At 34.9% G+C, this 24,239-nt stretch overlaps 2 protein-coding genes and 1 non-coding gene across 3 annotated transcripts in view; 1 reads left to right on the top strand and 2 right to left on the bottom strand.

The window, feature by feature from the left end:
• Positions 1 to 148: 148 nt before the first annotated feature.
• Positions 149 to 3,784, bottom strand: LOC128987642 (cuticle protein 70, isoforms A and B-like). Its single transcript, XM_054408599.1, has 3 exons — positions 3,696 to 3,784; positions 1,880 to 2,003; positions 149 to 445 (listed from the first exon to the last, which is right to left on the bottom strand). The coding sequence occupies exons 1-3, from the start codon at positions 3,705 to 3,707 to the stop codon at positions 180 to 182; spliced, it is 402 nt and encodes a 133-aa protein (XP_054264574.1). The 5' UTR covers positions 3,708 to 3,784; the 3' UTR covers positions 149 to 179.
• Positions 3,785 to 18,949: 15,165 nt separating this feature from the next.
• Trnaa-ugc (transfer RNA alanine (anticodon UGC)) lies at positions 18,950 to 19,021 on the bottom strand. Its single transcript has one exon. It is a non-coding gene; the product is annotated as a tRNA-Ala (tRNA).
• A 931-nt stretch (positions 19,022 to 19,952) lies between these two features.
• The window catches only part of LOC128986328 (neprilysin-2-like), a 45,082-nt gene continuing 40,795 nt past the window's right edge, over positions 19,953 to 24,239 (top strand). The window contains exons 1-2 of the mRNA XM_054406648.1: positions 19,953 to 20,058; positions 23,635 to 23,686. Of these exons, the coding sequence (XP_054262623.1) occupies positions 20,053 to 20,058; positions 23,635 to 23,686 (58 nt within the window). The 5' untranslated portion in view covers positions 19,953 to 20,052. The remainder of the gene's footprint in view (positions 20,059 to 23,634; positions 23,687 to 24,239) is intronic.

Raw genomic sequence — 24,239 nt, 5'->3', positions numbered from 1 at the left:
AAACAAATGGATCACAAAGCTTTAAAAATCGAACTCAATTGTATTATTTCGTTCGTACACTTATTAACTTTTGCTTAGCCAAATAAACAAAACTACCAATTGCTTAACCAAACTCAACAGTGAAGGTTTAACAAATGCGAACAAGATGTCCAGTGAAATCAATTTATTCAATGTACACATTAGTGGTAAAAGGCAGGAGCGTGGTAGTATGCTGGTGCGTGGGCAGCATAGACCGGAGCATGAGCAGCGTAGATGGGCGCATGAGCAGCATAGACTGGTGCCGGAGCTACAGCCAATGGGGCATGAGCAATGGCGACCTTTGGTACAGCATGAGTGATGCTGACACTACTGGTGGAGTAGGAGGTAGCTGCGGCAACTGGGGCATGATATACTGGAGCTGGGGCGACCAGAGGGGCATGGTACACTGGGGCATGGGCTACAACAGCTGAAACAGATAAATCATGCAAAGATGTTGCACAGAAAAGAACCATTAACAGTCATAGTCACAGTTATAAGCCATAAAACCTTTAGTACATTGAAATAAACCAATCAATCAACTACGTCTATCAAGTCACAAAAGTTCCATGCAAATAATTATTGATTGGCCTTCGAGTAAATTAAATTACAAAACACAAAGATCCTTGTTAATTTGATTGACGAAATGTTCGCGCTTCATGGTTGGGGAGTTGATTGCTCCAAAACAATGACAAACCTTGAACGGGCTCATTCACTGCTAGACCTCTTACTTTATAGACATTTCTTGATGGAACTTAATTTTGAATTAAAAACTTAAATTGAAAATTTTTTTTTTTTTTTTTTTTTTTTTTTTTTTTTTTTTAAAAAAGAGGTTGGCGGCCTCTTTTACCTTGCATTTTCCCGTCCACATAGACTACAGATCTGTGCGTGGAACGTATCCAGCAAAGCAAGGGGTGAGCCGGTACAGTACAAAGGTGAACTGTACTGATAAAAGTTTGTGGCAGTGACCAGGATCCGAACCCACGACACTGCTGCCTTGGGCCCGAAGTCCGCGACGCTACCAACTGAGCCACCGACTCACAAATTGAAAATTTGTTAGAGCATTCTATGATTGCTTGCCTTAGAATCAAATTTAATGAGTCTTTTTAGCTTTCAAAATAGTTTTTTGTACTTCCTTCCTAGAATATAGTGAAATAAATTCCTACCAATAAGATAATTTCACGTATACAGATCATTTCAACTTAACACATCATCTCTCAACTCAAAAGTATTATTAAACAGAATATCTATTTACATAAATTTATCATTTTATTTTGGATGATGTTGCATATTTTGTATTTTTAATTTTTTACTGTAACTAGTCGGTTTATTTCATAGGTTTAGTTAATTTGTGTTAGAGAAACGCTCTTAAAATATTTATAAGATAGAATGGATTCGATTCAATTCCAGAAACCTAATTTATACACATCAAATACTTGGATTTGCTATAATTATGTATTTCTGTTTTGAAACTGTCTGGTATTTCTGAAAATGTTTACTGTTCCAATAATTTCTTTACAAAAAGTATTCAAGAGAATATTTCAAGTTATTATTATAGGATATAGGAACTTTGTAATTTGATGCCACGCTTTGTTAACCTGTTAAAAAAAAATAAAAAAAAACACTTCCTGTCCTAGTAGGCAGATGCAGAGGTTTACTTAACACTGATAACAATACAAAGCTCATCACATGTAAATAGTTCGATGAGGGTTGATGCAATCTTTACAGAGCTCACATGAATTTAAAAACATATTTCAAAAAGGTTATTCAATTTAATTTTATCCATTTCTTTGCTGTATAATAAAGCAACACACCGGTTTAAAACTACGTCAGTGATACAATGGTCCTCTGTGAAGACTCTCACCTGCTGAAGGGGCGTAGTAGCTGCCGAAGAGTCCTCTCTTCTGCTTGGCCGCTGGGGCGGTGTCCGAGGACTCGGGGATGGACGCGGAGGAGGCGAGGGCAGCGAGAAGCGCCACTGACAATATCTGGGACAGAAATTTCGTACAAAAAACATGACAAAAGCTGTAGTTTAAAGAAGTTAATACACTGTACCTGCCCATCTCCTAACCAAACCGTGACTTAAAACATTGCACTTTTTTAATACACAAAACTAATTTAAATACTGAAGTTCTAATGCAAAATCTGAAGATGTTCTCCGATTAAGTAGGCTATTAGTTTTATTATTTTTACCGTATTGTAACGTGTGCCTTACTATTTGAATACAGGGACACATGTTTTAGTGTTTTACAATAATTAATCTTTTTTATTTCACTCCGGCAAAAAAGACTCAAAGTTGGTTGATTAGCAAAAATTATTAAAAATTGAAGTTAACATATTTAGTTTATTTAGTTAAATTTACATATTAGAAACTAGGATTCGTTTCTAATTTTCTCAATACACCATAAAATCCACTTGTAAATTTTAACTGTTGTACTTTATAACACATGTATGCTGTTTTATGTAACACAAAGTACACAAATGCAAAACATATAATTAAGAGGAACTTAATAAAAAAAATTTACTTACTAAAGTAAAAAAAAATTAATAAATATGAATTTAAGTTGGCGCCTAGTACAAAAAAGATGCACGTGTGTAGTCAGTTAGTATGGTAAAACAATCTTACCCTGTTTATTCTGACATAAAACCCATCTTTGAATTAAATTACTACAAGTAAATTAACAGGACATAACATGAATGTAATGATGAATGCAACACAAACACAAAGATCATGCAGCGATAGGCACAAAGCTATAATAATATTGATTTAAAATGACAAATAAATATATTAGTTATGAAAAATATTATACAACAATCAAAACAGGAGGGAGAAGAAAGTGGATGATACATAAAATACTGCAGACAAAACAAACTATCAAATACAAACAATAAAATAAAACTAAAGCCAAAAAACGTACAAGGTATTAATTAGGTAACAAGAGGGTACAGCTATACAAAGATGAAAATATTTAAAGTGTAAACTTAGCAATATACTGATAGACACACACAACTTAGAAATCTACTGATAGACCCATAAAACTTAGTAATACCAAAGATTACATATTAGCATATGTAATCTTTGGTGGTAATACTAATCTGATAGACCCATAAAATAAGCTAGGTAGCTGAGTGGCTGTAGAGCTTGCCTAGTAATCAAACGGTCACCGGTTCGACCCTAAAACTATCAGTATAGTCCTTTTATAGTTTATAGATATACCACGAACAAAACAACCTGCGCAGAAACGAAAAGATCACGTGGTTCGCGCAGGTAGGTGGGCCGTACCATTGAAACCTGCGCGGCTCGAAACGGCCGAGGGTTCTTTTGTTTCTGGTATTACTATAGAAACTAAGGCCAGCTGATCTTGATCTCCGGAATAAATTATCCTGACTAAAGTAACAGCTGATCTTATTCAGTAACAAAGCTACACTGATAATTTCAAACCTATCAACACTGACCCATCATTCTCCTAGCAAAGACTGCGTCGCTTTATCATAGAATGGAATTAAATTGAATTGATAAACAAACTACAATACTTCAAAAACACTAGATTCACTTTAAATTTTGTGTGACTCATCGAAAACAACCTACACTAATACAAAGTAAAATTTATGTTTTTAGAACTCGCCAATAATTACAAAAAAAAATTACTACTCTTACTGTGCACATTGACAAAACTCACCGTGAACTGCATGTTGTAGGCTGGGTACTGTCACTGGACACAAAACTACTCTGGCACTTGAAGACCAAAGCTTTTATAGTGGATAAAAAATGTGCAACTCCAAACTTGTCGTAAGTGTGTCAGAGCGAACGAGAGCGGCATCTAAACATCTCGGTAGAGCGGGTGACTCATAATAGGCTCACAGGACCGACGCTCGTTACACCGAAACTTACGAAAATATACATATATTATTCTTGTTCATAAATCCATTATTATACTTTATAAACTGTGCGTCACTCACCGAGGGATACAAATTCTAGACCACTTTTAGAAGGGACGACTTTTTGGGTATTCTTTGGAGTAGTGTAAGTAAACCCTAACCATCGTTGACTTTCGGTACCCTTGGAAAATCAATGCTCGGAACATACCAAACATTTTTATTTCCTATTTTAATTTCCTGCAATTTCAAATCAACATGTCATATTTGGGGAGTATGCGACTCAATTGTGTGGAAGTAAAACTGATTTCGAAAGTAATAGAGATTTGAATTTCTCTTAAGTAGTTAGGAGGCTGATTTAGGAACCAATTTGAGATATTAAAGTATTATGCTAACGTAGAGGTTAGATCGCAGTTATGTCCTAAAGGACTGGTTGTAAGTTCCACCAATCGCCTGGGTTATAGGTACCATGATAATATCGCGCCCGGTTCATCTACATTCCAGCCCGGAATTTGTCCTCATTACTTCAGGTATAACACGGGGTCTCGGAATTATCATTTATATAAACATCCATTGGTGATTGGCGGGATTTGAACCCGGTACCACGGGGACCTAAGTCTCACGCTCTACCACTGTACCAGCTTGCTCCCCCCGCAACCCAGTGGATTGTATTTATAAAAATGCAGTCGAAGAACGAATGAGGGATTTTGTTCAATTGGGGCATTTTGAGATTTTCAATAGTATACTAACCGTTTACTGTTACTATTTCCTTAATTACAATTTGTTTAGATGTTGATAAGGATGGGGACGCATTAACGGTTCAATAGCAATTTTATTAATCTAAACTAATTTTCTTAGAGTATGAATTTAATAAATGCACATTTTCTGCTCTCTCATCTACTCCAGCTGATTCTAGGGATCTGGAAATTACTTCTTCTGTGATACATTACTTTAATTGTCTGTTTTGGTACGCGTTTTGTGATAATTACCTGTATCTTGAGAGTGGTTTTTAATTTCTTTAACTGCATGTTTCGAGATTCTTTTACTGTGCAATGCACAACAATTTCATCATTGCAGTATTTAAGTCAACTGAATTCACATTATTTCAGTAAATTCATAAATTTCAGTATTATAGCAGCCTATAGTAATCTCAATTTTTCTTTGAATTGCAAGTGGTCCAACATTTCCAAGGGGGTTTTTACCGTTGCTGTTGCTATATCCAATGGATGATTTTGTATTATTATTTTAACCTCAGTGAATTACCCTATAGGAAAGAAGGTATTACCGTTGGTGACATATGGAAAGACCTAGATCCGGGACCGATTTATTTGTTCAATGTGATATTGCCATAGGTCAAAAACGCTATTCGTTCAATTTATATACACGTCCTTGAACACGCCGAGTAATTTTGGTCCGGTTTTGATTAAATAAAACAAGATCAGGAGATGGAAACTGGATGTTTGGAGTTTACATTTTTTTTAATTTTACCCCGTAACATGGAAATGCACAATTCTCATTGAAACCATCGTGTAGAACTAAAAAGCAAACGATTTTGTACTCGTATATTGAAGCTTTGATGTAGACTGAGATGTATAAAGTTCGGAGGTTAAATCCCAGTAGCATCACACCTACTCATCCAAAGTTATCTAAATGACTTGTTTATGGAAATATTTTAGCAAAAATCCAATCGTGCAATTCGCGTAGTCTGCAGGTTTGCTGCGGCGAGGGTATTTGGGTTAATCGTAGTTTACCTAACATTACAGTACCTCCACGTTTCAAAACGGTCGATAGATAAGACAGTAGCTGGTATTGGAAGACAAACGGTTCTACAAACAATTACACAATGGGCCAGAAAAGGCGATATGGTCGGTACAAATCGATCGAGTTTTACTAGACCTGTCCTCGTCTCAGCCTTGCGAGGTTTCAATTCGACTGCTTTTTGCTCGCGTTTTTCTAGAATTTAAGCTCTACGCGCTGCGAATCTTGATTGGCAACCAATCAAGGTAGGTTGTGATTAATGTGTTTCCTTTACCCAATAGATGTATTTGCAATAGTTATTTTTAACTTTGTGGTTATAAATAATCGTAATTAATTGTATTAGTGGAAAAAGTGTCATGGACGTGATTGAATTTTCGTAAGACTTTTCAAGAATGACGGTTGCATCTTGTTAAAATGTTGTTTATGGCGTACAACTGATATAGTGATAGAGCGGACCTTCTGGCCTAAAAGACTCGGGGTCGAGGTGATTCAGAACCGAATTTAACTACATTTTTCTAGTTTAACTACATTGTAATGCTCAGGGAGCCTCATATTATACAAAACCCCATGTAGAAGAAATTTCAACGCGTATTTCATTTGCATCAAAATCGCACTTACAGATTTCATAAGCTGGATAGATTCTCCGAACAGTAACAAATAAATAGAATAGTATACAAAATTTATCACTTTCTCAACTCGTACCGATGCATTGCAAAGGGGATTTTTCTTACATTTTCTTACATCAACTTACGGAGAAGCTAGTGCACATCTCTCTCACCCGTTTTGCTTTCATGAGTCTTGGTTCTTATGAGTAGTTATGACCTAATGGATTAATGTCGATAAATGGTTAACAGGACATTTCCAAGACACCCGACCTTTACGGTGCAAGGACCTTCAGGCCACCGTTAGCCCATTTGTCGATTTTACGGCACCTAGCGAGGACAGACGTTCCATAGTCTTCTGTTAAACGGGTCACCAGTCACCACTCTCCACGTCTCCTTTACCGTGTCCATTAGATGTCAACGGTATTGGCCTAGACTGTTGTACATGGGTGTTATGGGGGAGTGGTAGAGTGCGGGACTTCGATCCACTAAGTCCCGGGTTCAATCATCGCTAATAACCAATGAATTTTATCGAGGTGATAATGCCGCGACCTCTAGGCCAAGCACAGTAATGGGAAAAACTTGCATAGAGGCTATAGACATCCCAAGAACAAAACAACTTGAGCAGAAACGAAAAGATCACGTGGTTCGCGCCGGTAGGTGTGGCGGCTCGAAATGGCACAGAGTTCTTTTGTTTCTGGGATATCTATAGTAAACAAGTAGTCATCTAGGCTAATTGTGGACATTGAATTTAGGATATATTGGATATATTTTGGATGTACTGTAGTTATATTTTGTCTTTAACTCCTTTCACACTATACGGTTTTCGCAGTTACGCTAAAAACCATATGGGTAGTTTTTTGTTAGTAGTAAAGAAGTGTATGTGAGCTTTCACACTACACTGTTACTGTGACGGCATAAAACCGTCTTGCACCCGTCCAATACTGAACCTGACGGTTGTAACGCCGTGGCAGTGCGTCAGTAGTGCTTTCATATACTGCACGATTTTTAATCGAACGGGAGCCCACCGGCCAGTTCAAATAGATCAGCTGTTCGAATGTTTATTGTTTACAATCTGACCTGTCAATTGGACATTGTTTGTTTTTTGTGATTTTGTAAACAAATTTATCTTGCAGTACAGTAAGAAACCGTGTAATGTGAAAGAAACTTAAACACGACGTACGGTTTTCAACCGGACGGCGGAAACCGTATAGTGTGAACGGGGCGTTAGTTTTTTTTCAGCAATGTACGTTTTCGTTTTCATTCAAAACCCTTCTACTACTTCAATGGGAGTGTCACATTCTATCCACAGTCGATGACACTACAGTACATCTGAGATAGTCCAGTAATATGTTACATGTGAGTACTTGAAAACAATATTTCTTACAGTATTGAAAAACATAACCCTCAGGTTTGTGATGTGTCTGATCATAGCTGGCGAAAGTCCTCATGAAATAAACATTTAAAAAAAATATTGGTGAAGTACTCATTCGATTCCTGTTATTTAGATGATGTGTCATTGGACAATCAATTTTTATTTAGGAAGAACCCAAAGCCTAATCGCATACCTTGAAACTCGTTTTGCAGAACTGTGAATATTAATGTTTCCTCGCAGATTTCAACCTTGCTCTACATTTCTGACTTCCTCCTGGTTTTCGTGGGGGCGACCCCTTTCTGGGAAAAATAACAAGGACAGTATTGGTTATGTTTTTGCAACATACATAATTATTTCCCAATAATCAATTCAGTAAGTTGGATAGCTAAAGAGTGACCACTAAGGAACAAGAATCTTTAAATTTGATTTAGAGAAACTCTAGAAGATCCTTATATCAATATTTGGTCTTTTAATGAATGGTCCAGGCTAAACGAGATGGTCTTAGTCAGTAAAAAGGCCCCTTCTTATCAATTCTCATTACCTATAGAGTCTTGACTCTACATCCATTCGGTTGTGTTTAATGTTCACGTTCGTGTGTGTCTGTTTACGTGTTAAATGTACTGTAGGTGAAGGAACACCCTTCTTATGAAGCGATTATGACATCCTTCGACTCCTGAAAGCTAGATACCAAGTCGAAACTAGTTACCGCACAAGCAACATTTCGATTACGCAGAATTAAACAAATTGAATTCCACATTCAAATTTGCCATTAAATACCCATTCCTTAGTTTGACGTCGTAGAATTATCTAACTGTTTTAGAGTTGAGTAAAATAAATTAAATAAACAAATTTTGTTCTGTCATAAAATTCACCATCATCCAAAACCTCTCTTGTATTTGTTCCAAAAATGTTGCTTATTCCCTATACTTTTCTAGGCCCCAATTGGTTGATTGTTAACACAGACTTCTCCGTACTTATTCCTTGGCCCTTGTTCCAGGGCCTCGCCCCACGACTGTGACGATGTCTTTCACCCTCCAAGGTCGATGTAGAGGTCCCTACCTCCTCCTGGGCCCTGGGTTACCCAGTCATGGTCCGTCACTTCGCCTAAGTCCCCAGTAACACAACATAGGCCTACAGTGGCATCCACAGTTTTGATACACGTGCAATACGTTCTGCTGAATCGGTCTGTGTATTTTGTACAAGTTTACTACAAGAGGATAATTGTATATTTCGAGGATACATTGAAGTGAGCAAGTGTGTTTCTCGGGGTTATAAAAGGTAAGTGTATTTTAGTAAATTGTACATACTGAAATTGTAAATTGTACACACATAGGGAATAAGCTATGTACCTTAGGTCTCATAGTAACACCTAGACAGATTTTTTTAGTTTTTATGTTCCCACATGCCAGAACAACACCCTTTCAAATTCTTATAAAAACGTGTCCCTGTACGAAAACTCGATTTAGAGATCCGATTCTGAAAGAAATTTTACAAACGTGTGAACCTACATTTGTTTGAACGAAATCGCGAACCAGCATGATCGGACTATTGAAATGTTGTTTTATGGTGTAAAAGTTAATTTTCCTAATTTTTGACGATTGAAACAACACAGTTTGTATACATTTCTTGTAGAAGCCACCCAAATAACCCTGCACTGCTTTCTAAGAAACTTTAATTTTAGTAACTGTTCATATACATAAAACCCAATAGTAAGCAATAATACAAACCATTTAAAAGTTCAAGTCCTCCAACAATTATTTAACATTTAAAAGGCGCCTTCATATTGTAGTCCGCCGATTGTTTAACCTAAATGCTGTTCAGTGTGCGTTTTGTTCTTTGAAGGCTCTTCAAGTGTATGCAAGGATAATGGAAGGATTCTCGTTATATTTTTGTTAAGTGTTTAAACCTCTATCATGTTTGTCATGTCTCTTCACGCTTCAGTGTTCTGATGTCCGTTGATTTGGCCGTAAATGTGGCCTTGATTTTTTTTTTCAAGATAAAATATTTACTGTGGTGGGATCAACCGCATCCGAGTTGATATTGAGTCGAAGAAATTGTTTAACCAATCAAAATTGAGCAAATTCTATGTTCTACAAATTTATAACGTACAATGGTACACAAAATTTGCTTAATTTACAACATACACACAAAAAAAAAACATAAAAATATCAAACATTTTGAAGTTTTTGGCCCCTCAAAAAGTTAGCACAGGGTGCTAGAGGTTGAAATATCAGGATATACATCCCAGTGTACACCCAGACAACATGTAAAAATGCCATCTACTTCGGAATACATTTCAGCTACCCTAATTTTTTTCATTATATCTACCGGACTAATTGAACAGAAACAACACAATTAATTACATCCAATTTTGGGTCCGACCATTTTAGTAGCACATTCATTCGTAAAGAGGCTTTATCACAAAGAAACAATTTTATAAATTAGAATATTATTTTAATATTATTTTAACAGTATGACTTGACTTTTACCTCCGAGATATTTTCATTATGTTCAAAGAGCTACTAGGCAGATCTGTAGCCCTGACTAGGCAGTGTCCATTGCCTAGAACCCCCTTAGTGAATAATGAACTATATGTTAACCAGTTAATATAAATACAAAAACAAATTGGCAGTTATCCTCCAAAATCTGACAGTTTTAAAGTACCTACTTGATCAGGCAAACGCACAACAAATAAACAGGCATACATATTCAGGGTGAGTTTCTACTGACGCCCATAACTTCGCCAGTGAATTCTAGTTATCAAAAGGAACAAAAAAGTTTATATTAACCCTCGTCCGATTCCGAACTGTTTGGTCATAATAGAGAACTTTGTATTTCCTAAAAAAATATCGGACTTTGTTTCGCTATTTACTTTATAAAAATAAAACCAACTAATCTAGCGATTTATATTAAAAATAATTCGAAAGGGCATTAAATTTGCTATAAAACGAAGGTTACATGTAACAATATTTCATTTCACACATCGGTTCCTAGCCAAATTAAAATTAAAAAAAATATATGGTATATTAGTTATTTTGTTTAAGTTTAAAGACCCTTTTTTCTTAATTTTTTCTAGTGCCACGCAATGTCCAACTACATAAAAAACTTCCTCATTTAATAAGCTTTAAATTGATAAGCAATTTTAAATTGTTGTAGGTAGAATTGACAAAAAAGCTACCATCAAACTAAAGTAAAACACGGTTTACCGATTTGGTTTAAGCAAGGTAACAAACCTACTAATAATAATCTCACTCCTTTACACATGCCTCGGTTCTAATAGTACTGGTTCAAATCGGCTGATTCAATTGTTACAATCTGTAAACAAGTCTAAATCAGCTATATTAAATAATGTATTAGAACAATAATTAATTATTGTTTATTTGGTTTCCAAGTCAGATTAAAACAAAAACGCTTGTTTATTATTTTTCATGTTATGGAAATCTTCCATTTTCACGCAAACACTGGTGGACCCGAATAAACGTTTTTAGATCAGGAATCTGCCTGTCTGGAAAGTGTCGAATGTACTCGCGAACACTTTCAGATGCATTTCCGGGACTAAAACCATAAACATAATGCATATCAGCATATTCTGAACTTGTAAAAGGATCAATAACATGTAAAATAACATACAAGCGTTTTAATCTGACTTGGAAACCAAATAAACAATAATTAATTATTCTGATACATTTTATTTTAATACATTATTTCATAAAGCTGATTTAGACTTGTTAACAGATTATAACAATTGAATCAGCTGATTTGAACCAAGACATGTGTAAATCAGTGACATTATTATTAGTAGGTTTGTTACCTTACCAAATCTGTAAACCGTGTTTTACTTTAGTTTGATGATATGTCTTTTCTGTCAATTCTACCTACAACAATTTAAAATTGCATATCAATTAAAAGCTTATTAAATGAGGAAGTTTTTTATCTAGATTGCGTGGCACCAGAATAAATTAAGAAAAAAGGTTCTTTTACATTATATTTGAGTTGACTCTTTTAAGTAATCGGAAGTTTAAGACTGGTATTCGTTTTGAAATAACGCCTCTAATACTTTGCAATTGCTCGAATTCGAGCATCAGGTGCACTAGTTAAATTTAATATCTGACGTTTCAAATTCAAATACCTCTGTTTATATTTCGTTAAATGGCTTTAAGAGTTATATTTCTTTATTGTCTTTGGTAACTTACAGAATAATGAGAGCACACAACAATATTTAACTTCTCTTGTAACATTTCGTCCTTATACAAAGTCTTCTATTAAAACTTCGTTTTCTAAATGTTTTTGAAATCCAGCATTTTAATTTTTCAATAAAATAATTTATGACATTTACCAATTAATGCTTTAAAAGTTCCGCGCTTAAAATAGTCAAAGTCGATTCATAAACGATAATGTGCTTAAAAATAAGAAATCCATTCAATGACTCATCTTGCCACTTTAAAAAATGTTGACTGTTAATTTAATATGAAGTAAAAAAAATCTTCCATGCAAAATTATTATTAAAGTATTTAAAGTCCTCAGCCTCCGCATATCTCCTACAAAATGTATTTTGCCTTCTTACACATACAACCAGAACCCCTATCTCTGACGCTAACTGCGGGTGTACCACAAATAAACATAAACGAAATATTTATAGACAAATTACAAATTCATGGTCATCACAAAAGTGTTTGCCAAAATGACATTGCAGGGTTGTAATGAGGTTCACCGACCACAAGCCATTACCATGACTCTGCTTGTCAATTGAGGTGACGTAGGCATTACTGTGGTAATATTACGTCAGAGCAATCGAGGTAATATTACATTTAGTAATTACTTTTGACATTGAAATCGTAAAGATTGTGTCCATAATGATTTATTCGATGGAATGATTTTTTTGGGTTTGTTGGATATTTTTATATTTTTCATACCCAATTACAAGTTTGTTGTTTACTGAAAAATTAGGTACGTTTTGTACTAGTTGGCATGTATGGCCATACTTTAAAGAGACACACTTTAATATATGGAATGGCTGGAAACTTTCGAAGCAGTACGGGGATGACTTAAGAACTTCTCTGCTGCCCAATTTACTATACTGTACTGTATCCGCTCACCCTTTGTTTCGCCTGATACTAGTGCCTTTTATATGCAATCCATATGAACCAGATGTAGCCTTTTGTGTATAGAACATATTTGCGTGAGCCCCTCGCAGAACTAGCTACGGGAAACATTATATTTCATCCCTTAGTTTTCAATACCCTGATATTATGTGGAATAAAAATATACTATGCTAAAAATACCTTCGGTTTGGTCACGTTAAAAATTAGGCAAATTCGAAGAAACAGGTTAATTGACGTGAACAAATTATGTTGGTGGATCAGTTTAACGTTTATAATAAAATAAAATATAGTCATTTAAAAAATAATAAATAACTAAGATTATTTAAAAAATGCTAGATTTTTTCATGGGAATGGGGAGTCACTCAATGCTACTACCCATTTGGGTAAAGAAAGGTTAAAAAAGTAGGATTATGTTTAAAATATTTCTCAAATAACTTCTAGGAGTTGATTTCATAATTGAACTATACTTGAGATTTTACGCGCGGTCGTGTGAATTTTCAAGATGACGTAATCTGTTAGACCTGTCACCAAAGTTGGCAGAACTGAAGGAGTCGTGAGTGTGTTTTGTCGTTGACAGGTGGCAATCGTGACTTTGTTCACAGTCAAGGCTTCTGAAAATGACTTGCGTTGTTAGTAGTAAATATATCCGTTGGTTATATAATGGCGCAACCAAAGTCATAAGTTAAAATTTGTCTGTTGTTGATTTTAATATGTTAAAGGCTTGTTGGACATAATTATTTTATGATTCCGCAATTTTAAATTGAAAGAGGAAATGCATGATTCGTTATGTCTTGGGGACTAGTTTGAACAGTATTTAAATTTATATGGCCGGGGGGGAAACAAGAGTTTTAAAAGACCTGTATTAAAATGTAATCACATTGTAAATTTTGAAAATAAATGCAGTTTTTTACTCTATGGAAAACTTCGGGACATGAAATAGAGCTTTTAATGGTAAAAATAATAAAAAAGTACGTATAAAACAATAACTAATCAATTATAACTAAAATATTTATTTTTTATTCTGTTTTCTGCCAAGAATACACTATGCTAAGGACACTATTATTTGCATGTTTTATCAAATCTTTGAAAATTAAAATTCAGAAGAAACCTTGTTTATAAAAGGGGCTTTTGTCAAAATATTGGTCCTACCATGCAAAAACGGTAATTAGTTCGACGACTACCGTAAAAGAATTATTGAGTTTATTCTTTAATTTTATGTACAACTTTTAGCTGAACTACTATGCTATGTTAGCTACGTATGCTATGTTTAGCTAAACTAAACTACAGCAAGTTGATATATTATTGAACAGATAAGTGTTATCCTATAAGTGTGAATTTTGTTAAAGTTTTGTTTAATATCACCACATTCGGAAGCTCAGTTGATAAACAACGTTTTTGGTTGATCTATAAACAAATTGTTAGCGTTTAAGGTGGGTGAAAATATAATTGCCAATTAGTATTCTAAAAATCATAGTAACTTTTCCTGGAATGTTATTTTATCTGTCAAGTTTGTTTGTGATCGCTAACGTGACAGATTTTCCCATCAACATACAAATTATCTTGGTAGTTCCCACAATACTGTGATTAGAGTTGTTATTTCAATCAACTCACAGTGATTGTGAGGTGTCACTTTTTTAAAGCTGGAGTAATTTGTTGACTACTGTAGTAAAATGTTTATTGAATACAATTATGGCAGGAAATGAATATTGTCAAGGACTTTTCGAAACGAATCTATTACGTCATCTGTTTGCTATTAGTTACTTTTTTAGACATTAATGACTGGTCAATTCTTTATAAGAAATGTATCGCACTTTTCTAAACGTTTACTCTGTAAACTAATGAACATTCTGTGTTTAAATGTTAACCCTCTGATCTTCGGAGATAGTAATTTGTTTTTAAGAGCCATTTTCTATCCCGTTTTCCCTCACATTATGGACATAAAAGTACAATTTTGTGAAAATCAAATGTTTTCTGTGAACACATAGTAAGGATCAAAATACCTGTTAAAGCCCCATCTACACGCTACGATATATCATAGCGATGATCGATACCAACCATATCGTTACGATAATCGAAGCGTGTGGACGGAAGATCGCTGCGATATATCGGGGTTGGACGAGTTATTAAAATTTGTATTTTCTGGTAACGATAGAGGTGTCACGAAAAATCCATCGATCTCGTCAACCACCCGAGTGGAAGATTTTCTATAAGAACGAAATTACATCCATATGAGATCACCTACAAGGGTTAACACATGTTCGAAAATTTCGTTTGCGATTTTGTTAGTCAGTTAGCGCATTATGGCAAAACATACCTCACGGACGAAAAATGTCTTTACGATTTTTTTACGACATAAGCTTCACCTCGGTCGTTAAACTTTAATTTATGATAAAAAGAGTTACTTGAGGCCCAAGTGAGGAAAAGTAAGGTATGTACAACGTATTAACGTACAAATAGCTAATAGTTTCATCTTGCCAATTGCTTGAAGGTGCGGCGATATTCTGCAAAGACCGCACCGAACTACTAAAAAAATAACAATAAACAACAAACTGTTAACCCTTCAACATAATGGTTGTTACGTAAGTATAATGACTGTTTAGTCACACCGTGCGGATATATGCCTCAGTACGGAGATATGCTCACGTGTTTTACGACACAAGCACGTGATGTAAACACGCACGATAGTTCCTCAACTTTCTCTTTACCTTTTAAGCTTTTCTCTCGGGAAACTGAGTAGTTTAAGATGTTTACTGATTATGTTTTGCGATGTATTGTCTTTAGGTCTCGTTGTTTTATGTGTGGTTGTGTAACATTGACTGCGGATGTTGCAATATACTTGTAGCATCTCAAGTCTTCTTCGGGTGTTTAACATTTCGGTGCTGAGAGGGATTTGATGGTGGTATGTTTTGGTGCGTGGAATTGTAAAAGGCGTTACTGCGAAAAAAACTGTTTTAAGAATAAGTCAAAGCTAGCACTGTTAAGAAAAACTAAGCAAAATTAGGCATATTATTCAAGAAAGATGAGGTTCCAAAAATGGGTTTCTTGGATGCATAGATCAAGTATTGTTCTCCCTTATTTCTTTTGTTGGTTTTAACATCGGAGGTTAAAACAGAACAAATAACATATTTTCTAAGTCAAACGAATTTCAAGAAATGAACGGTAAAAAAGCATTTTCTACATTTTCTGGACATAATTAATACTATATAACATTAGATTTTACGACACCGACTTTGTTAAAGTGTAATCTAAGATGAGTTGATAATAGCAATACAATAGGTATTGAATAAACGAGTTGACAGATTTGTTTCTGACTAAGATAATCTGACTTTTTCTAAAGATCGAACTGGTGATATTCTTATTACTTATAATCAGAAATAATCCGCTCAACTACGACCTGCTAAAAGCGTATTTAACAAATTTAAAATATGACATTCTTCTTTTGTCTTCAGTTGAACTGTTGTGAAATTTAGTGATAGCTGAAGAAAGCTTTTCTGGACACATCAACACACGCATATAGTCTGTGTAATGGAACCCGTCTCCTGAACCTTCTATTATTTGGAGACTGGTATAGTCCCAGAGACGTAGGGTCACGATACAGGTCCCATCATACAGACTATACACCATCTTCAAATTTTACTACTGGATGAGAAGTACACTAAACGCAAATTCATAATACACACATGGCTAACAATGACAATTCCAACAACTTTGATGTAATTACTAAAAACAACAAAAACTGAGGGTAATTGAGCGAAACCATCGGTTACAGAGTTGAGTGCCGGAACAGATGTTTTGCATATGTTTACTCTATGTCCTGCGTGTTCTATGTTTACTCTATGTGTTCAGTGCTTGTGTAACCTCTATGTCACTATCAATGTCACCTTCATCGTGTTAGTTCCGGTAGGACTATTTCCGTTTTGGATGCACGGTGTGATGCTCTGGTCTTCCAATAGGTTAGATCCAATTCAACAAAATACAAACATAGACTTTCCAAAACAAGTAAACTCTTCTCATCACATTGTAAATTTGGAAGCTTGTTTTTCATGTTTAGTTCATGTTGGTGACACTGAACGAGTCGATGAAGTTTTGTTTATAGGCTATTAATTTAGGAATAATTTTTTTCACTTTTTTTTGTTTATGTATATTTAAAGGAGCATGCAATTATAAGCATGCTGTTTATAATTATATCGTAAAGTTGTCACTTTTCTAATTATTTCTCACACTTATTTACAAAATTACAAACCTCCAGCATTCTGTGCCCCAATTCCATTCCTACACGGATTGCTTTGACCTAGAACCAATTCAAAGGATATTGCACTGAGTCATTACTCATCTAAAAAAAATAATAAGTGAAGTTCCATTGGAGCTATCACTGATTGGCGCCGCGTTAGACACGGTAGATGCTGAGCAACTCGAGCCTGTGTCTCTGGGTGTCAACTGCTTGCTCAATACTCCGTGGATAATCCAGAGGCTTCCGCCCCCGTGGCTCCGGTGCGCGGCGTTGCTCCGAAACACATAACTTCGAAAAAATGCAACTCTGAGGCACTGCTTCGAAAACCGAGCAATGCTCCGAAAATGTGTTGCTCAGTGATTCGCCCCATATTCATATTTTAGATGCAACCCAATACTAAAGACATAAAAATCTTATATTATTTTTTGGAATAAATAAACTCAGATGTAGTATCGAATAGTTACGAAATAAAATAATTTTGATTGCAATTATAACTGTCCAACCACGAAGCAGACGCTATTATTAATTCGTTCCAAGACATGATTTGCACCGATTGCTGTGAGAAATGGCGCCCAATGTTGCACAATTAGGTTAGGTTATTTCAAAGGAACTGTCGTTGATGATTTTGGTGACAGTGACAAATTGATGATTTCGTCGAAGATATTTCCCGTGAATTATGTTAAGTGTGTACTGTACAAAGAATGGAGGGGACAACTTACAGTGACAAACAAAATACTTTCAAACTATTGCTTGCCCTAAATAATTAATTTACGAATGAAAAAACTGCAAGATACGAGGTAAAAGTAAACGATTATTAGTAGTTGATTTCAGGGCACTATATAGTAACATCACATAAAACGCACCACACAGGCTTATGATATTACGTTGATAAGAAGTCTATTTGCAGTGGTAATGTATGAGGGTTTTATGAGTTTTTTCTTGGGAATTTCCCAAGTGGTTCAGGAGATATTCCATTCAAATGTTTCTACGGTTTGCATCAAAATCACTGATAATAATCAAAGTTTACCGAACAGTTAACTCAATTTTGTTGAGGGGGGATATAACAAATTGACTATTGGATACTAATAGTGTACTGAGCAGAAAGACTTCATTTGGTTCTTAGCTTGATATTTGATATGTAATATTTTCATTTGTCACTTTTATTCTTTATTTAATTTTTTGTTCAAAAGTATCTCAATGCTATAAAGAAAGTTCCATAAAAATAAAACAATTTTTTTATTTTAACGTCAAACAAAAGCACTTTCAATTTCTGAAAAAAATTTCAAAATTTACTTTTTATAAAAGTATGTGATTTTTCCTCAGGCAAGTGCTTCTCTTACATCAAACAAACAATCTTTGTACGGTCAAACTAACTGACATCCCTTTCCATCCGTAGCATCTTCTTATGGCACTTACAAGTCAATTATCTCCTATATCTACACTACAGTTGTGTAACCGACCACTTGCAGTTTCCATGGTTACAGAGTTTCCCAGTTTCCTGCAGCTCTGCAGCGCGCAGTCAGTTTCCAGTCGTCAGCTGTTTGCAGAGTGCAGAGTTCCGAAAGCCGTAAACCATAATTGCCGCATTGTAGCAACCAGAGGTCGCGTCAACGCTCGGGTCGACAACCTTACACTGCTCGATTTCGACAGTGAACATGCTCGAAATGTTTTCACGCTGTAAACGCACTCAATGGGTTGAGTTTGAAAGATGGTTATCATGTAAGAAAATCCTGTGTAAAAAACCTTGCTGCATATGATATATGAAACTTTAGGATACTATTTCTTTTTGCAATGGAACGGTCCAACCCCTTTTTTACTCACGTCGAGCTTTTGTTTGACAGCATAATATTTTGTTAGTCCAATGTCACCTGTTGAACTACAATTAAAACATTACTTTAACCATGGGAAAACATTAGCCGTCCTATTCCTATAACGCTTTTAAAGATGTATTTATGCCGTAATTATTTCCATAAAATGTGACAAAACATCTTGGAGATGCCGGGGATCGAACCCGGGGCCTTTCACATGCAAAGCGAACGCTCTACCACTGAGCTACATCCCCACATGGTGCTGAATCAGCTATAAGCTGACCCGGCCGGTTTAAGCTAGGAAAACTAGGCCAATGAAAACTAACCTCTCTCAAGAAAAAGCAATAGTGATAAAAATCATCTTCGTGTTTTGGATAGCATCTCCCGCATCTCGGTTACCTCGCATAGGACGGTTATCATTCCCTACTTTTCATACTCTTCTGTGTACTTTATTTTACTATTCAACTATTAATTGGTCAACGGCAAAAACTCTGTCCTGACAAAAGCTTTGGGTGAAATCTGCAATATTATTACGCGTTTTTTTTTCAACGATGTACATTGAGGAAAGTTAAACAGCGATTAAACATAAATCAGGAATAGTTTGAACGTAATTGGAAAATGTAAGTCCGCGTTATTCATTTTAAGGTACAACAGGTTGAAGGTAAAACTTTTTATACGATTAAGCCTAAAACTAAATAATACATAGATAGTCACCTGGATTATTTGTATTTAACAAAATAAATATATTTTTCTCTCTTTAGTCTTGTGAATGACATAAAACAGTCAAAACATAATAATTACTCGTATATTTGAGCCTATTCGGGATTGTATAAAAAAATAATAATGGTTCTTGCTAAAACAGCTGATCTTAGTAAGTAACAAGGCTTTACAGATAATCTTACTCCATTCTACACTCATCCTTCACTCATATTCGCTTTTAAATACTCACGACAATTACTTAAAGGATTTAATAGAATTAAATTCTGGTTAAGTACCAAAAATTACATTTCCCATTGGTAATTCTAAAAATAGCACAATTCCCACGACTCCATCTGTTACTGCCGGTTACTGCACAACAATACAGGTTAATATCATTGTTGTGTCAGCTGGTACGACACTGGCGCTGCATGTGGCGAGTACGTTGAACTACCGTCTCGACGCGCGCATGCAATGTGTATTGTTGGTAGGCGCAGCGCGCTTCTGGTCGGTTGGTCGGTTACTTCAGTTGGTGTTGTGACTTTGGATCGGGCGAAAGTAGAAGTAGAGCTACGCTCGCATAGTCGCGATGCCGGTATGTAAACAATTCTAAATTTATTTTGATTTTGTTTAAAAGTTGATTATGGTTTGGGATTCGGTTCTGTGATTGAAAATTGGGTTTCCGTTTGACAATCTTTCACATGATTTGACTAGTGAGACATTTGTAGAACATGGACCTTCTTTTGACAAAAATTCAGATACATTTAATTATTACTACTATATAATTTGGTTAAGTTGTAAGAGTGACTACTAAATAGTTTCAGTGCCTGCATGTAAATATTTATAAAACATGTTTATGTTTACCTTGATGACTTGATAGTCTGTTTACAATATTATGTTTGATTCGAAAGACAGGAGTTTTTTTTATTTTTATTTGATTTAATATATAATTTTAAAATTATTGAGGAATATAAAATTAACTACCTTACAGTGTGTTGACATTTTTAAAGAATTTATTAAATCTTGATCGTAACAGAGGCGGTGTTTTAAAATAAACAAAAAATATTATATATGTGTTGTTCTGAAGTTAGTTAAGGTTTGGGAATAGCCAAGGCAATATGATTAGAAAATAGGTTTATCTTTGATATACTTGGTTGGATTCGAAGTAAACCCCTTTTTTGATTGTCCGCAGCAAGGACAATCTAGATTTTTGACAAAAATATACACATTGAAAATGAACTTCTTTATCTTGCAACATTTTGAAGATATGCAATTGAAATTTATACAGTGTATTTAATCATTTCTATTGGTACGACAAATCCTGTGTTAAGACGGTATTAGTAGTAAATAATCATAGATGAGTGAGATTTGAAGTTATTACCACAAATAAGAAAACAACATGTTGACATTTAAAGAAGGTATAGTTATCCCTAAACAAATTTAGCCTACGGAAATACGCTGTCATTAGTGCTTGTGGAAGATGTTAAAAATAATCTTTGATTATCCTGGGACATTTAGTGTCTTATATTAGTACAGGGAAATCCTTTTTGGTAGACAAATGTGAGGAACTTTAGGCGATAAAAACGCAGAAAAACACTTTTCCATGACAAATAAATATCTTATTATTTTTTAATCAGACATGCTTGTAAAAAACAAATTGTTTACTACAGTTTCAAGATTTTCACACAGAATACCTTACCGTTCAGTGTTGTTATAGCGTGACGTTACATTGGGCTGACCAACAATTACCTTTCCAACAAAAGGTTGAGCAAGTTAGTTGGTTTAGACCCTTAAAAAATGTTAAATCTGTAAAATAACGTTGAAAGACACACAAAATGAAGAGCCAATGTAATTGTAAATTACCAATCTAAATCGTCTTTAGTACTTCATTTCATAGTATGCCGTCATTTCGACACCATTTCGGGTCATCTTCGTATTAAGCAAATATAAATTGTTATGATAAAAATTGATGACACAAACAAAGATTTAAAATACAGTACTAATTTTATAAGTACTTTGTTATGGTTAAAGCGTAGCAAATTTCCTAATTAAATTCTGTATTTTTGCATCCACAATGTATTTTTGCGTTTATGTATAGTAACGCATTAATGTCCTTATTTCTCAGTGTTTCATGGAAAAGACAATAGCACCTTAAGGAAAATGTAAACCGGAATAAAGTGTTCAATGGTGAGGTTGAGGTAGTATTTTTAACTACTTTTCATTTTCTTAACTTTGAATTATAGGGCTACCTTAGGACTATGCCCCATAGATCTATAAGATTTTTTTAGTTTATTCATTGGATATAACATATGTACCAACACAATCCGGGTGACATTTAATTGCAAAGCATTTGCTTTGGCTTAAAACTATCAGATGCATTTGCGAAGGTTTATACAATCAAGATGTTTCATTCCCTCCAAGATCGTTCACTCCAAAAGGTTTAACAAATTATTTGCTTGTTCGTTCGCTCCAATGTTCATTCAATCCAATGGGTACCAGTCAGCTCTAGAAGTAGACTAACCAGTAGAATATATTAATTTTGAATTTTACTCTACATTGAATGTCATATAGTTTTGTCAGCAAGTCTGGAAATATGCAAACCAACTGCTGTTCTGGATATAAGAAGGTTTCAACTGACTACAAGGTCCCCGTGCGTACAGCTAGTGACTGATAAATCACTTGTCGATCGAATTGTATGTTCAGGTGGTCGACTGGTCCTTACCCTGTTGTTTCATCCATAGTTTATTAGGTGCTTTCACCCCAATGTAAACAACCGCTACCGCCAGCAGGGTGAATGGCCTTCCGATACTTCCTACTTCCTAGTCGATAATTTGATCCATAGTATCCACAAAGTAATGTTCACAGTTGTCTAAGTCCCACCATGAAGTTCTAGGACACTAGTGTCTAGCCTGGAACCGTTATACATATTAGTTCAATCTAGGCTTGGACGGTTCCTGTATCATATATTGGCGATTGGCGGGATCTGAACCCGGAGCCCCGGGAATGAAGCCTTGCGCTATACCACTAAAAAACTTGCCGTGTGTCCCAGTTTCATATTAGTACGGGACCACATTTGGTTATGGATAGTCTTTATATAAAAGTCTTAACTCACAGTGTTTAAAACGAAGGGAATAAACGTGTGACTGAGATACGAAAAATATAATTATAACCTTATACACAGTTTGTAAAATGTCCTCAAGAATTACCTCAAACTATACAGATTGAAGTAAAACAAGAGTTAACAAAATATGAGCTAAATAGTTTAGAAGTTAATGTGTGTTATTTTACAGCTAATAGGATGTGTATTTATTTATGACTGAGTGACACTAACTGCATTGCTTTATTTCCGCATGAATAATAACAGACAAATAGGCTATTACAATTTATTGTAATTGCAATATATTTCTAGGGTTTTCATAAAAATGAATCATAATATGCTGTGTGAATCGAACGACTTAGGAAAAGTACGGAAAATTCTTTACATCCAGTGCATTCATATATAAATAAGTAGTTAACACGCAAATCATTATTAGGCTACTCAATTTCAAGGCAGCCATAACATTTACGTTATGAAAATCAAATCCCTAAATCAACGGTTGTCGAAATGGAATTCCCTATGCTCAAACAACAAACTATCACTGCAGTGGTAAAAAGTAGAGATAAACCTTGAAGAAAATAGGTTCTTTACGACACTGAGTTGCTAAGATATGTTTTCACATCCAGAAAAAAGTCATATGAAAAACTGTAACTTGTCTGTCTGACGCAATTGATTTTATATGATGCATGAGGTAAGGAGGATTTGCCTCTAACTGCACGATTATACGTGTTGACGCTAAAATGTCTTAACAGCAGGTGTGATTAAAATCGTGCCGACTCATGTTCTGTGGACGCATGTTCGGATGTTAAGCTATTGCGGAATGAAATAGGTCTACTCAAGTTTGTTTAACATTTACTTTGTTTTCTTCTTTTAAAATACAAAATTAAAAAAAAAAACATAGGCCTACATGTACCGTACAACAAAACTTTAATTTTAATAATTCGTTCCGCGGAGAAAGCCATGGTAAGGAAAGGGCTCTTTAGGTTTGTTCCGTAGCCTGTGGCAGATTAAAATGAGTATTATTTATGTTGTTTATTTTCGTACGTCTTTATAATCTGCTACTTGATGTTTCAGAACTCAGGATGTGTGCCTTTAGATGACGGAATGGAGAAACCAGCAGCTAAAAGTGAGTGGTCAAACATTTAAATATACAGTACTTTCAATAATGAAATATAGTTGTTATAATTACATAAAATTTGACTACGAGATTATTTTGTGACCGAGGAATATCACAAACAAATGTAAAATACCCTCTCATACAGCAAACCTGCAGACGAAGCGAATTTCCATTTGTGTAGTTGGATTTTTAAATAATTTCCATCAAAAACTGCAAAATTAATACCATATTTAAATTATTCTGCTACGGGAAAGGGAAAATGTGTTTTTTGATCAAATGCACTATAAATAGTGTAGAACGGGGAAAAAATTGATAACAATTTATCCTGAAAAAAAAACTTCAAAAAGTTTACTTTTTCCAATAATTTGAATATCATGGGGATTATGATGTAGCCAGAGAGCACAGGATGTAGCCTACAGTTTTTTGAACTTTATTTGTAACCTTTAACAGTAGCCTACAACAAAGATTCAAGATACAAAAAATTGTGTTTTTAGCGTTGTGTAAAAATAAAAAAATATTACAAATTTCAAAACCCTATAACATAATAACTTTGTTCCCATAA

This window comes from Macrosteles quadrilineatus, unplaced genomic scaffold (genome assembly GCF_028750875.1).
Source record: "Macrosteles quadrilineatus isolate MER2022 unplaced genomic scaffold, UCM_ALF_1.0 Scaffold_2__2_contigs__length_208266976, whole genome shotgun sequence".
NCBI classification, from domain to species: domain Eukaryota; kingdom Metazoa; phylum Arthropoda; class Insecta; order Hemiptera; family Cicadellidae; genus Macrosteles; species Macrosteles quadrilineatus.
This window is presented reverse-complemented; position numbering and strand designations above follow the sequence as displayed.